The following is a 15118-nucleotide window of genomic DNA, read 5'->3' on the forward strand; positions in this document are numbered from 1 at the left end:
TGAAATTAAAAGATTCCAGCGCAATATTTTTTTGAATAGGAGTGTTTTTCTTTCAAAAGTTTTAAAGGTGTTTTGAATGGCAGCACTAAAAAGAGTAGGTGAAAATAAAATGTTTCCAAATACTTTTGTTACATATAGACTTCTTTGTCTGTATAAGCATATAATTCAAAGCCAGATAATATAATTTTACATTATTCCTGATGTAACTTAAGTCTTCTTCACTTTATCAAAAAGAGCACTTCAGTTGGTAAAGTTGTTAAAGGGATATTTTTAATAATTACACTGTCTTGATCCTTTTCAAGGTTTTTTTCCCCACAGGTATTATCTTATTTAATCAGATCAGCAATCTGTTAAACTGTTGTAATGCTTAATAACAAATAGAGCATTATGGGTTTTTTTTATTTCATTATTTGTCTTTTCTTATTTTGAAGAACAGCTTAGTGTTCATTGTCAACCAAAACAGAAGAAAGCATACACTCCTATAAATGCGGTTGATCAAATATAATTTTTTCAAGCCAAGAGTACATTTTTGGTGGTTTTTATTGGTTTGTTTGTTTTTAATGTTTTTATTTATTTTAGAGGGAGAGGAAGGGAGAGGGATAGAAACATGGATGAGAAATAACAATTGGCTGCCTCCTGCATGCCCCCTACTGGGGATTGAGCCCATGACCTAGGCATGTACCCTGACCAGGAATTGAACAGGTGACCTCTTGGTTCATGGCTTCATGTTCAATGACTTAGCCACACCAGCTGGGCCATTTTTGGTTGTTTTGGTTCTCAAAATAAGCATTAGCATTCATTGTTTATATTTGACAACTTATTGAATAGCAGTAAAAATACATATTTGTCCAGTTTTCTCTTAACATTAAGAGTGGGTGGACTTCAGATTCACTCAGAGTGGTCATATCTATAGGTTTCTAGCTTCTGTATCAGAAAGATAACTTTGCCTCTTAAATTGAGTTCTTCAAAATCTCCTTTTACCCCCTCCTTGAGAAGCGTAAGTGGTACTGATCAGTTCATTTACTAATGAATGTTTTTTATGAAATAGAATTTCATTACAGTCTCTAACTGTGAAATAATTACTTGAAGATTCCAGGTAGTTTTTTAAGAGATGTTGAGTTACAAAATTGAAAATACACAATTTAAAACCAAAGTTGCCTAATTGTGAAGAAGCTTAGGAAATGAAAGCATAGCATGTCAGCCTTTAACTGAGAATTTTAGCTAACTGGGAAGGAGTTGTCTTCCTTCCATGAGCATTTAATTCCTATCAAGGAACAAGGACTCCTCATGTAATGTAGCAAATGGCTGGGTCCATTGTAAGCTTGCAGGAAAAATTTGCAGGTCACCTTTTATCATTGACCTCAAACCATGATTGTTAATGAAGGTTTTTCAGTGGTATTTTTTTGTTTTCTCCCTCTCTAATGAACCTTCACAATTTAATCAGCCTTAAACATTGCTTTCTCTATCTTACTCCCCTTTTCAAAACTTGCAGGAATTTCTGTTACTCCTAGTAAATCCAAACCTCTTAATTTTCATCAGAAGTTGAGTTCATTGTGTCCTTCTTTAATCAACCTTGGTTGGTTTATTCACCCATTTAACAGATACTTATTGAGCCCCCATTTTGTGCAGTCACGTGCCTCACACTGCGGACCCCCAGTGAACGAGGTAGGCAAGGAGATTGCTCACCTTCTGTTTATTCTCTAGAACGGGGTGAGAGGCTGTAAATCAGTGAACATTTGAATATAATAACTTCACTTTTGAGATATTAAATCAGGGGTCCTCAAACTACGGCCCGTGGGCCACATGCAAATACAAATATTGTATTTGTTCCCGTTTTATTTTTTTACTTCAAAATAAGATATGTGCAGTGTGCATAGGAATTTGTTCATAGTTTTTTTTAAACTATAGTCCGGCCCTCCAACGGTCTGAGGGACAGTGAACTGGCCCCCTGTTTAAAAAGTTTGAGGACCCCTGTATTAAATAATAATAACCCAGTCATCTCTTGGCTTCCCTCTTTTCCAGGTTGTGTTTTTTGTTTCATTTTGTTTTGTTTGTTTTTTTATCACTGTCTTTTGTCTCTTACAGGCTAGACAGTCTGGACTTGAATGTAAGTTCTGTCACTGACTAGCTATGTGACTCTAGGCAAGTTAACTTAACCTCTCCATTTCTTAATTTCTGTTATAAGGGGTATAATAATAGAAAGTAGCTCATATAGTTCTTGTAACAATTAAATGAGTTAAATCTACAAGTAGTTAACATTCATCTTGTTTATCCATATGAAAATTGACAAACTCTCTACTGATGAAATTAAGTATATGGTTAGGGATTTATCCATTTCCTCTTATTTCTAAAAAAATAATGAGCTAAATTAACTTTCAAAGATTCTTGCAACATCACAGTTCTGTGAATGATTCTCCCCCTGTTTTCTCTCTTCCTACTGTCAGCTGTTCAAGTCACCACTTATGTGTATCATGAAGGCAACCTCCTAATTTGTTCCCTCCACTGGTCTCTGCCTTCCCAGTTTGTCATATACATTATTAGTAAGTTAATAGTCTTAGGGTAATCCTCTCAGCACCTCCTTTGTTCAAGAAACTGCATTTGCTCCCTCTTGCCCAAAGAGTCAAATACAGTCCTTAGCTTACCTTCCATCATAAATAGGCATCAGTTTCCTATCACTGCATTGACTTTCTTCTAATCTAATTCTCAAAGTATGCTCTTCTAGAATGTTAACCCAGTATTATTACAGTTCTTTGTCTTAATCAGTACGTTATGCTCTTTCCTCTAGCTACACTTTTATTTCTGCTCCTAATTGCTCGGTTTCATTCCCACTGGCCCCCACTTCCTAGATAAACCTATACAGGTTTCCCTGTTATCCAAAAGTAGAACTTGCCTATGAAAGCTTTTATAAACTGAAACGGCATAATTTGAAGAATATGTAACTTTAATTTATATTGAAAAATTTTGGTCATTCCCAGATTCCAGAAATAACCTTTCATATCATACCAAATCACACATAAAACCTAAAATAACACTAACATACAGTTAAAGCAGGAATGATAACGATAAATGTGCCCCATGCTTTGTACACCCATCCGTCCCCTCAGGCAGCAGAATTTCGATTTTATTCGTTACTGGATGCTCCCTAAAAGAGACCACTTTACTACTAGCACAACCAAGATTCTAGCTTCCAAGGTTCTTTCTGCATGTTAAATATTGGCTGCATGAAGTTCAACACACTTACAAGGTATTTTCTTCCTCGTTATCGAAATGCTTAATTGTGTCCAGTTTTACGCTAAACTTAACATCCTTACGAGCTCTCTTAGGCTTTTCCGATACCATAACACATCTTGCTAATGAATGCACAAAATAAATCGAGGTAACTTCCAGATGCTCACAGACATAGATCAAAGCTGCGGGGTTGGATGCTGGGATGTAGTTCCTGGGGAGGGAGCTAGCAGGGTCACGCTCACTGTGCCTGGTGCACTGCCTCTAGAACAGCTCCCTGCAAAACAAGTGCTGAATTTTCATTTTTACCTTTTTTTGTTAAAGTAAAAATCATTTTTTTATTTCTTTTAGTTAGCAAAAACAGGGACTGATATAGGTCTTTCATCAAAAAGTGAAGCAGCCCAGTGTGAACTTTGGAAAGTAGAGAACACCTATACTTGCTTTCCAGACAGGCTTAGTTCACACTTTACCTCTTCCACGGCTCATTTTGACTATTTTGTGACATACCTTCCCCTAAAATATGTAGGTTGAGTTTTACATTTCCGAAGGATAGGATGATATACTACGTGTGCCATGAAAACATTGCTCTTTACTGTGTTTACATAGAGCATGTAATAGTGCTGATACAAAGTGTGTGCTTAGTAAATGATCATTTCTTTGCAGATTTTAAGGAAGAACCTCTTTATATGTGATTCCTCCCCTCCCCCCACCTAATAGCTTGCCTTTTCCTTTGCTTTTATAGAGGCTGCAAGTCGGGCCATTGTCCAGTTCCTAGAAATCAATCAGAGTGAAGAAGCCAGTAGAGGCTGGATGCTTCTGACAACAATTAACTTGTTAGCGTCCTCTGGTCAGGTGAGTTCTTTGTTTTCATCTTTGATACCTCAACCTCTTTTTTTTGATCCTCTTGGGATTTTGTAAAATTAAACTTATTGTCATATCTGAATAAGCTTTTATGATGATCATGATATTCTTCTAATTCAGTGGTTCTCAACCTTCTGGTCCTTTAAATATAGTTCCTCATGTGACCCAACCATAAAATTATTTTCGTTGCTGCTTCATAACTGTAATGTTGCTACTGTTATGAATCGTAATGTAAATATCTGATATGCAGGATGGTCTTAGGCGACCCCTGTGAAAGGGTCGTTCGACCGCCAAAGGGGTCGCGACCCACAGGTTGAGAACCGCTGTTCTAATTCGTTTTATACATTATTTCATGCTTCTGACAACATCCAGATGAGGAGGTTGATGTTTTAGGCGTTTTACACATGAGGAAATACCTAACTTGGAATAGTGATTTTATCTTTGTGATGTCAACACACATAGCACATCATATGGTTTCCACAGCACACTGGGCAGGGAGGACCACCTGTGGCTGGAGGTGACTAGCCCAGGAGCTCTGACTTCATCAGACCAGCCCAGGAATTCTTTTACCCACGTTAGGGACGCTCTGGCTTAGAGGAATCGTCTAAGGTTCCGCTAAGGGCACTTAGCTAATAAATAAGTGACCTGGAAAATACTTTTATATTTTTCTAATTTTTAAGGAAAATATGAAAATACTACCATTTCTGAAAATATATATTCCCTTACCACTTGATTTATTCTGGAGATCGGTTTTTCCCCTCTAAGTCAACTGTATCAACATCTGTCATGATATATGTTGTCTCTGCTCATTTGTACCTGATTTTAGGCCTGTGATATTTTGGGAATGAAGTAAATTTATTCAACCTTCTACAGTCCAGAGTGTAGTTACCTATCGAAGTTAGTACCAACTCTGAGAATGGCTATTGTCTTCATTACATTGGGCTTTTAAACACCTCACATTACTTAATAACACAAATGATGCTAGTTCTTAGTAACCATACCCTGAAACTAGTCACTAGCTCAGAGTGAGTAGCACTTGGACATTTTCTCCCTTGGAATGGATTGTTTCCTTCTTTTGCTTGCTGGTGTATGTGTGTGTGTGTGTGTGCGTTTTTCTCTTTTTCAATCAGAAAAAGGACCAGACTAACTTGTCCTCGTTTACCTGATACTTTCTGAGTTTTAGCATAGAAGCCTCACATCCCAAGAAACCCCTCAATGGAGATGTTTATTCCCCCTAAGTAACTTTCAGATAGCCCTAAAGTGGACCCCTGTTTCCATGTATTTGGGACCATACCAGATGACTTTCAAAATACCAGTTTTATTGGCTGTTGATGGTAGTTACAAATGCCTCTACATTACTGTGCTGAAGCTTGGTTTGGTTTAGAGTAAAATGTAAAATAATAATTTTATTTGGCATATTTCTGTTTTATTCATATTTTCTATTGATGCTGTAGTTTTCTTTCTCAGTTGTGACAGAGACTATGTCCTACCTAATACCTAACACATAGTAGAAAACAATTAAATGTGATTAACTGAAACATGCAGAAGTTGATAAATTGTCCTTAAAAGTATACGAAAAAAATCAGGAGAGAAACCTGGTCACTTTTTAAAAATTGCAGAAGTTGCCAATTACTGGTTTGGATACCAAGTTGTACTTTTAATCTGTCAGTTATAATATGAAAATGAAAAATCATATCTTTTTGCTTAACAGGAAGAGAGACCTACCAATAGTCCAACTGGGAAAAGAGAAAAGAGACATTTTAAAAACATTTGTGTAGTATTTTAGACTTTTTTGTTTGTGTGCCATTTTCTGTTGGCAGCAGTGAAATGCAGAGATGACTAAAACATAGTTCTGAATCAATATGTAGGTGACAGATGAAGTAGATGAAACTAATGCTATAAAATGCAGTAGTGGATATATGCAGTGCTATGAAAATAGAATTATGAGCCTTATACATTTTATAGGTGAGGATAGGAGGAAAGGTGAGAAATTAATGACAGTTTCAGACACAAAAAAGTATTTAAACTGAACATTAGATGTATGGAGATATGAGAAATCTGAAGTGTAAGGCGTAGGTAGGAAAAGCAGGGGGGGTTTTGAATATTAGAGATAGGAAATGGTACTGGATCTGTAAAAACAGCCAGATCTTGCAGTGAATATTCTTTAGGCTCTCTCTCTCCTCCCCATCTTCTTGCTGCTGCATTAGTTCAGTCCCATCTCATAGGGTTTTCTGTATCTGTTTCCTAATAATTAGCCTGGCCTTCCTGCTCTGTAATCTAACTTATGATCTACATTGCCACCCACTAATTCTCTGAAATCTGGTTCTATTACTTATTTATTTTAACACTTATTGAGTCCCCAGTGCCAACAAAATAAAAATCAAACTGGAATGGGAGACTGTACATAAGTCATTGAGCATATACAGTGTGGACCACTTAACCTGAGGCAGGGTATATATAAGTGATGGGCCACAATCCCTTCACTTGTAAGGCAGGGATCATGCAGTAATGGAATCTACCAAATCGTGATAATGTGAGGAGAAGGTGAGATAATAATTTAAAGTGCTCAGCCTTGTGCCTGTGCTATAATAATCACTTATTAAAAATTAGACATTATTATTGTGGCTTTTCAGGATTCAGGTTCCTGAAACATATTGTATGTACTGTGTGGCCTAATCTTTGTATCTTCCAAGTGATCTTTCCCCTCAGATTTTAATTCCTACACTTTTTATTCCATTCCTGGCAGTGTCGATGCGTCCCTTTTATATTAGCCAGTATGTCCTCCCACTGTGACGCTATGAGATTTAATCAGTTACTGATGAGCCTGCTTCTGCTGGTAGACTAGGGTCTCCTGAAGGACAGGGACATGTGTCCAGCTCCCAGCACACTGCCTGACATACCCTGGGCATTCAGGAAATGCTCACCTCTGGCATGGTTAACCTTTTTATTAAAAACTGCACCATGGAAAATTTTTGGTAATTATTATAGCATACTTCTTTAAAATACTGAAATGTTTACCATGAGAAGGTCTGGAATTTCTTTCTCTAGAAATCCGTGAAAATAATACAGAGATTGTATTTTGTGTGATGGCTATATTCTTCAAATGTTCTTCCAGCCCCCAAAATCTACAATAACAATAACATTACAGTGATAGTAAATCAACTACTAATATATAATTTAGTTCTTAATATGTCCATACATTTGTTTTTTTGTTTGTTTGTTTTTTAACATATTTTATTGATTTTTCACAGAGAGGAAGGGAAAGGGATAGAGAGTTAGAAACATCGATGAGAGAGAAACATCAATCAGCTGTCTCCTGTACACTCCCCACTGGGGATGCGCCCGCAACCAAGGTACATGCCCTTGACTGGAATCGAACCCGGGACACTTCAGTCCACAGGCCGACACTCTATCCACTGAGCCAAACCGGTCAGGCTGCATTTGTTGCCTTACATAATCTATTAATCCTAAGAAGTATGTACCATTATACCCATTTTATAGGAGATAAAAGTGAGGTCCAGCAAAATTAGTTGGCCGCATTCATAGTTAATTTCCTTTTTCTAAATACCAGAGCTTATATTATTTGAAACATGCTACCTCTTAATGAATAAATAGCAAACTTACTTGATACTTTAATAATAACAAATAAACACATCTCAATATTTGACTAGAGCAAATTTGTCCAAATGGGAAATAAGTATTTTTTCAGCACACATTTATTTTTAATTTCTTCAGGCATTTAAAATCTTATTTTTATATATAATTTCCTGCATGAAAATTTGGAGTTAATGATTTAGCTTCTGGCTTAAAATTTGTAACCTCACTTAGCTGTACCAATTGCAATTATGTCTGTCTTCTTACTTATTTACCTATTCATTTATTGATTGATTTGTTTTCCAGAAAACTGTGGACTGCATGACAACGATGTCAGTGCCTTCCACCCTGGTTAAATGTTTGTATCTGTTTTTTGACCTTCCACATGTGCCTGAGGCAGTTGGAGGTGCACAGAACGAGCTACCTCTAGCAGAACGTCGTGGACTACTCCAGAAAGTTTTTGTACAGGTATGGAAGGGCTGTTTGCCGGGCTGTTTAAAGTGAGACAGGTGTATTCCTTCAATTAATGTGTTGCCTGTTCCATTTTCTGTAGTATTTCATGTTGTTTATTATTTTTATCTCATGTAACTGTCACATTTGTTGGATCTGTACACTTCTTTTGAGAAATATGTGAGGTATTAACAAGTTTGTTTCTTGGACAGTCAACTATTAAGTTTACCTTTGTTCTAGCAATATCATCTGTGGAATGAACTAAGCAAGGAAAACTTTTGTTGGTAATCATTAAGTTTGTCATAATATTTCTTATAATGTGAAGAGATTTTCTTTTGTTGCTGTCTATATATAGGAAGTCCCTGTATATCTAACTATAAATATTTAAATTATAAAAATGTTTATTTTAGTGCCTGCTGCTACCTCCTCTGCTCCTTGCCTGCAAATTCATTCTTTCCCACCATGGCCACCATTCCTTTAATAGCATTAGTGGTTAAGAAAGGCTTAAAAAGACCTTTGCTACCTAGCCTGGAAATATTGTCATTTTGATAGCCTTTCTTGGGAGAAAATTTTCAAAGCAAGCAAACTACAAACATTTAAAGTATAGTGTGCCCAGAGAACCTAATATAGAATTAAAAAAAACATTTTGACACAAAAAGACAAATAGGGTATAATTCCACTTATGTGAATCTAAAGTGAGTCAAACTCAGAAAATAAAATGATCGACAGGGGTTGTGGGTGGGGAAAAAGAGTTGTTTTCAATTGGTATAGAGTTTCAGTTTTGCAAGATGACAGTGTTCTAGAGATGTGTTGTGTAACAGCGTATTTAGAGTAAACACCACTGTATTCTATACTTAAAATGATTAAGTTGGTAAATTGTATGTTATGTGTTTTCACCTCAATAAAAACCCCCACTCCTGCTTGTATCCAGTTCTCTGAAATTATATCACCTAAGATATAGATTTTTCATTTCTAAAATGAAGATAATGATACCTACCTAAAGGGTTTTGTGAAAAGTAAGTTAAATAATCCACAAAGCTACAGTTCTCCCTTAGGACATAGTAGATATGAAATGAAAGTACCTGTGATTGCGCTGTTGTCACCACCATGCAGTAGGGCAGTGGATCTGCACTAGGTAAGGTAGAGCTGGGTCCAGATGGCAATTGCACCCCATGTAACTGAGGTGTTTACTGCAGGAATGACTGTACTCTACTGTAGAGCTGCTAACCATGAAAGGACAGGAGTGGGAGGGTAAGGCGGTTTTAAAAAAGAAAAGACAGGATAATAAAATACTAATTCTGCAAATATTTATTGGACACTTGATTTATTAGATACTTTTGTGCTAGTGGTGAACTTAAATCCCTTACCTTATAATTTGCAAGATAACCCATGACTTCAGAATTTTTGTTTTCCTCCCAAATGGCAGAGTAGGATTAGAACTCAGGTTAATGTGACTCCTGAATTAGAATGGATGAGAAAAGCAGTGGAAGTAAATGAAGGAGTAAATCTCATGGGAATTAAAGCTGTTTTTAGACAGTGTTGATTAGATTAGTTGCCCTGTTTCAATAAAGCCCTTCTAAAGACGAAATTAATGCTTTATGCAATCAATGGAAGTAGAATTGTATATATATATATTTTTTAATCCTCACCTGAGGGTATTTTTCCGTTGATTTTTTTAGGGAGAGTGGAAGAGAGATGGAAAGATAGAGAGAAACATTGATGTGAGAGAAACACATTGATTGGTTGCCTCCTGAATGAACCCCAACCAGGGCTCGGGCTTGGGGAGGAGCCTGCAACCGAGGTACGTGCCCTTGACCGCAAGGGAATCAAATCCGGGACCCTTTAGTCCCTTTCTTAGTTTCTCATCCCAGGCTGGACATGGTTTTCATCCTTTTGTCTAGAAGATATAACTTATCGCATGTTTTCAGAACACATAGTATTTTTGATAGATTAAATTCCTAAGTTTATATTATGTGACAGAGAGTTTCCTGGGCCCTTAGCAGTTGGTATTGCTCCATGTAGGCATTTGGTTTTTGTAGGGGTTTTTTGTTTGTTTGTTTGATTTGTTTTGTTCTGCTTTTTCATTTGCGTTGATGAAGCCAATTATTGCTCGGCCACCGTGGCTGGACTTTGTGACAGATTCCCCGCAAATAGAAGTGGTAGTGTAGGGCCGAGAGGGAGGAGACATAGGCCTTAGTTTTCTAGTTTGTAAAAAGAAAGGATTATATTAGATATTTGTAAGAATACTTCTGCCCTTAAAGATTAAAATCTATTATCTTAAGAGTCAATAACTTCAAGAAATAAATCCATTTTACTGCTGAGAATACAGAACTGATCTGGAAATAAGTATTTTATTTTTGGATTTGCTCTTATGTTGCGAATTAGAAAAATGATGTTCATCCCTCTCACACAGGATAATGTGAGAACCCAAGAAAAGTAAAATCAACAATACAATCTTCTGAGCATATGTCTTTTTGCTGCAATTAACTCTTTTTTCCCCAGGTGGCTTTATGTTGCATTTGATACATATGGGAAAATATATACATATTACACATATTAATGGGCATTTAGTACTCAACAATATCTCCAGGCATTTTTTGTGTGTGTGTGTGTGGGGGGGGGGGGTGCCTATATTACTTATTTTATATTTTGTTTTTTTGTCTAAATTCCTAATCCTTTTTTATCTTCCTGATATTTGGCATCTATGATTTAGAAAGCTCTTGTATTTAATTAGATTTATGCATTGAAGGAAATAGGAAAAGCAAGACTTACCTTTCTCAGACAGATCATGACATTTCAAATACTTTTTTCAAACTTTCAATTACAGTTTACTTCCATGCTATTTTGTTTTAGTTTCGGGTATACAGCATAGTGGTTAGACAATTATATACTTCAGAGTGTCCTCTACCCCCAATATTTTCAGTACCCACCTGGCACCGTATATATTTATCACAGTATTAGTGATTATATTCCCTATGCTGTACCAAATACTTTTTTCTATGTAGCAGTTTCTCCACAGATAATGAAATACTCAGAGTTCATGAAGCACTTCCAATAGAATGAAATTATTTCATAACTTATACTTATTTTATTAACATTATATATATATGTTTGAAAATATTTAAATGAGAAAGTTTCCCACAGAGTAAAAAAGTTAACTGTTCCTGCCACTGAATTGAGATTAGAAGAACAAAATCCTTTAAAGGGTGGAAACCATAGCTAAATTCCCCAAGTAGAAGGCTTTTGATGCTGTGAACACCAGTGTACTCTATATTTTGCAATTCATAATTAAAAAATACTCATTCCAGAATTTAAGAAGTTTTTTTAATCTTCCTTGAAAGCTAGGCTTAAGAAGATTTTTGGCTACTAGACATATTTAAAAGTTACTTATGAATTAAGATGATTTTATTATTCTAATATCCCCTTTTACATATATAGAAATTAGAACATTTTGAAAATACTTTTACTTTGTTTTACTGTTTTTACTTTCTCATCTTTCTAAAACTGTTCTTTTTAGAGAAGAAAATTGCATTTCACCTATGATAAACGAAGAATTCAAGAACTAAACTAGAAAACTAAAATGTCGACTTTGAATGTTACTGTTGATTTATGCCGCTTAGGTCAAGGTATACAAAAGTACATGATGAAAAGAAATAGCAAACATAGAACATTTTTAATAAGTTGATAAAAGTAGGACTGGATAACTATCTTACAATAACACCCTTCTAAATTATAGTTGTTTTTTGTTAATGCTGTTTAAGTTAGAGCACTCATCATTGTGGCTTTAATGGTATTGCTCATACTAACCCTGAACTTTCACAGTTTTCAATGGTCAGATCTAGTCCTTTTCTGGGTCCTCCCTTTCCCCAACCATTCATTTATACACACATTTGTTTTGTTTTGTTTTGTTTAGATCTTAGTGAAACTCTGCAGTTTTGTTTCCCCGGCGGAGGAGCTGGCTCAGAAAGATGATCTCCAGCTTTTATTCAGTGCAATAACCTCTTGGTGCCCGCCCTATAACCTGCCTTGGAGGAAGAGTGCTGGCGAAGTCCTCATGACCATATCCCGTCACGGTCTTAGTGTCAATGTAGTGAAGTATATCCATGGTGAATATCTCTTTATTCATTCTAGGTGCTCTACATTTCTTTCACTTTTCTCTTCATATGATGACAGATTTATTTTTAATCTCTCATTTTCCCAAAGATTCTTCTTTAAATTAAAAATTATATTTGCCAACCCCAGGCCAGGTAGCTCAGTTGATTGGAACATACTCTGGATATGCCCTGGTTGCAGGTTTGATTCCCGAGTCAGGGCACGTGCAGGAATCGACCAATGAATGCATAAATAAGTGAAATGAACAGGTCTATGTTTCTTTCTCTCTCTCTCTCTCTCTCTCTCTCTCTCTCTCTCCCCCTCTTTCTCTCTCTCTAAATCCATCAATCAATAATTAAAAATGAAATTTGCCAAGAGAAAAAATATTTATTTTTCTATTTGTAAAGCATTTCAAAATGTAAGAAATTTTCATCCAAATGATAGCTATGTACAAGAGTTAAAATAATGTTATTTTTGTGTATTCACTTATAATATAAGTTCTGTGTCATAACCTATCCCCTCCCTTTTACTGGATAAATAAAAAGTTTTTTTTTGAGATGCTACAGTTAAAAATCTTAAGATATTTCATAGGTAGGCAGATATTAATCTGTTTTATGTGGCATAAATAAAATTAAGTGGATTCTTTATCAACACAAAAGAGAAATTGTCAATTCTGTTTCTTGCATCTGTTCACATGTTAAATCTTTTAGCCTTTGTTATGTGAAACTGGGTTTCTTTAGACAAATAAATTTCATTAAAGATAAGAGATGATATGACTCCAATCACCAGTCAGTAATGGGGTATAACTGTGTTTTAAATTAGTAATATATAGTACAAGCACAACTTTTTAAAATTTTGTTTCCCGGAGTAGTTCTGTATCTCATTGGTCTAGATTGACTCTAATTTGAGCTTTACAGTAATTATTAGATTTGTCTTCTTAAACTTAAAAGACAGTTTTTTAAATTTTTTCCATCCTTTTACTGTATTAATATAAAAGATCAAAAATATCATTTGGCAGCAGGCAGTCATTTTGTTTGATGATAAAACATCCAATGATTTAAAAACTATATTAAATGTCAACTACTTTTCAATCCTTCCTTTATTACTCTTTGTTTGCTCCTTACAACTAGAATTTTCCCAATGAATTTAAGTCTTATATTTATTTTTAGAATGTATAACGTTTATCTTACAGTATTTTATAGATACATTTAAATTTAATGTTTCATTAAACGCTAACTCCGAAACAAGAAAGTTTTCTTAAGCAATTGCCATAAATAATGCATGTTTATTATTTATTTATTCTTACAGAAAAAGAATGTTTATCTACATGTGTTCAGAATATGCAGCAATCAGATGACCTGTCTCCCCTAGAAATTGTTGAAATGTTTGCTGGGCTTTCTTGTTTCCTCAAAGATTCCAGTGATGTTTCCCAAACTCTTTTGGATGATTTTCGGATATGGCAAGGATATATTTTCCTTTGTGACCTCTTGCTTAGGTAAAACCCCCCAATTCAAGAATATATTTTAAATGTCTACTCAATCTTTTTCATCAAAGGAAACAATAGAGTTCACTAGAGGCCCAGTGCATGGATTTGTGCACCTGTGGGGTCCCTCGGCCTGGCCTGCGCTTTCTCGCAATCTGGGACCTCTTGGGGATGTCGGAGAGCCAGTTTCGGCCCAAACCCCACAGGCTAGGCCAAGGGACCGCAACGGTGCACAAATGTGTGCACCAGGCATCTAGTATGCATATAAGATCATTGGTTCATCTCTTTCTGCCCTCCCCCTTCCCTTTAAGATTCATCTGTCCCATGTTACGATGCCTGTGGTTTCCGCTCCTGCATTGAGTGTCTGCCCCTTGGTTGTCAGTGCATGTCATAGCTACCGGTTAGCCAGTTGGCAAGTTGCTTAGGCTTTTATATATATAGATGGTTAGGATAAAAGGAATCAGTCACTTATTTTATGTATACTTTATCTACTCTTAGCTTTAATCACTTATTTTTATTCCTCTTCTGCGAATAGTGTACATAAAGTGAACTTAGAATTAAATTGGCAAATGTAGACTATAAGCGTGGTAGAATCAGTGGTTAGATGTGAAGAATAAATCTTTAGTATCTGAAGAAGTGAAACTTAGATGAAATAATTAGAATCTTTCTAAAGTATAAACTATTCTTGCTTAATTATATTTTTGGTTTTCCTTATTTAGTAATTCAGCATTGTTATTAATGTAGCTAAAAACAAGAATAATTAGATTGAGTGAGACCTTACAAATGTATAAAACAAATTAGGTAATCTAAAATGTTTCACTAGCCTCCTTTTCCATACCAAATGTTCCATGCATATATGGAAAGTGACTGGTTACAAATTTACTAGGAAAAAGATATTCATGCCTCACTAGTTGTGCCCTGGGTCATCAGTTATTTTTGAATCATTTGATCTATTTTAAATAAGCACTATTTTTAAACATTTTATTTCCAAGATACTATTACTTAATACTAGGCAACCCCGAAGAATATAATTTTGCATATGTATCATGATTTACAAACGAGGACATCTGAAAATTGATGAAATAACTATTTCATATTACTAGGAGGTTATTAATTGGTGCAAACCTTTGAGAACACAGGTTACCAGATATTATCAAAAGCCTCAGAATAATCATTACTTTGACACAATAATGTCTCTTAAGATTATATCCTAAAGATATAATCTTAAGTTTAGATGACATTTTATGTATGTTAGTGCTCTTATACTCTGAGTTTCACTAGCTATCCCACTTCCCTCTCCCCAAATCAGTGGTTGGTTCTCCATGACGATTAAAAGCATATGTATGGAGAGTTTATACTACATAGAGAAACCTGTATAACACTAGCAAACCGGGGGGGGGGGGGGGGGGAGGT

General features: G+C 35.6%; 1 protein-coding gene across 17 annotated transcripts in view; it reads left to right on the forward strand.

Moving 5' to 3' along the window:
• WDFY3 (WD repeat and FYVE domain containing 3) overlaps positions 1–15118 on the forward strand; it is a 277660-nt gene that overhangs the window by 119381 nt on the left and 143161 nt on the right. For 16 of the 17 annotated variants that reach the window (XM_059666363.1, XM_059666352.1, XM_059666330.1 and 13 more), the window contains 4 exons: positions 3968–4077; positions 7987–8148; positions 12044–12236; positions 13531–13717. In XM_059666363.1, coding sequence (XP_059522346.1) covers positions 3968–4077; positions 7987–8148; positions 12044–12236; positions 13531–13717 — 652 coding nt within the window. Of the gene's footprint in view, positions 1–3967; positions 4078–7986; positions 8149–12043; positions 12237–13530; positions 13718–15118 lie in introns of those variants that run through there. The other variant, XM_059666341.1, reaches the window with a different exon arrangement.

The sequence above is a fragment of the Myotis daubentonii genome, chromosome 1 (assembly GCF_963259705.1).
Source record: "Myotis daubentonii chromosome 1, mMyoDau2.1, whole genome shotgun sequence".
NCBI classification, from domain to species: domain Eukaryota; kingdom Metazoa; phylum Chordata; class Mammalia; order Chiroptera; family Vespertilionidae; genus Myotis; species Myotis daubentonii.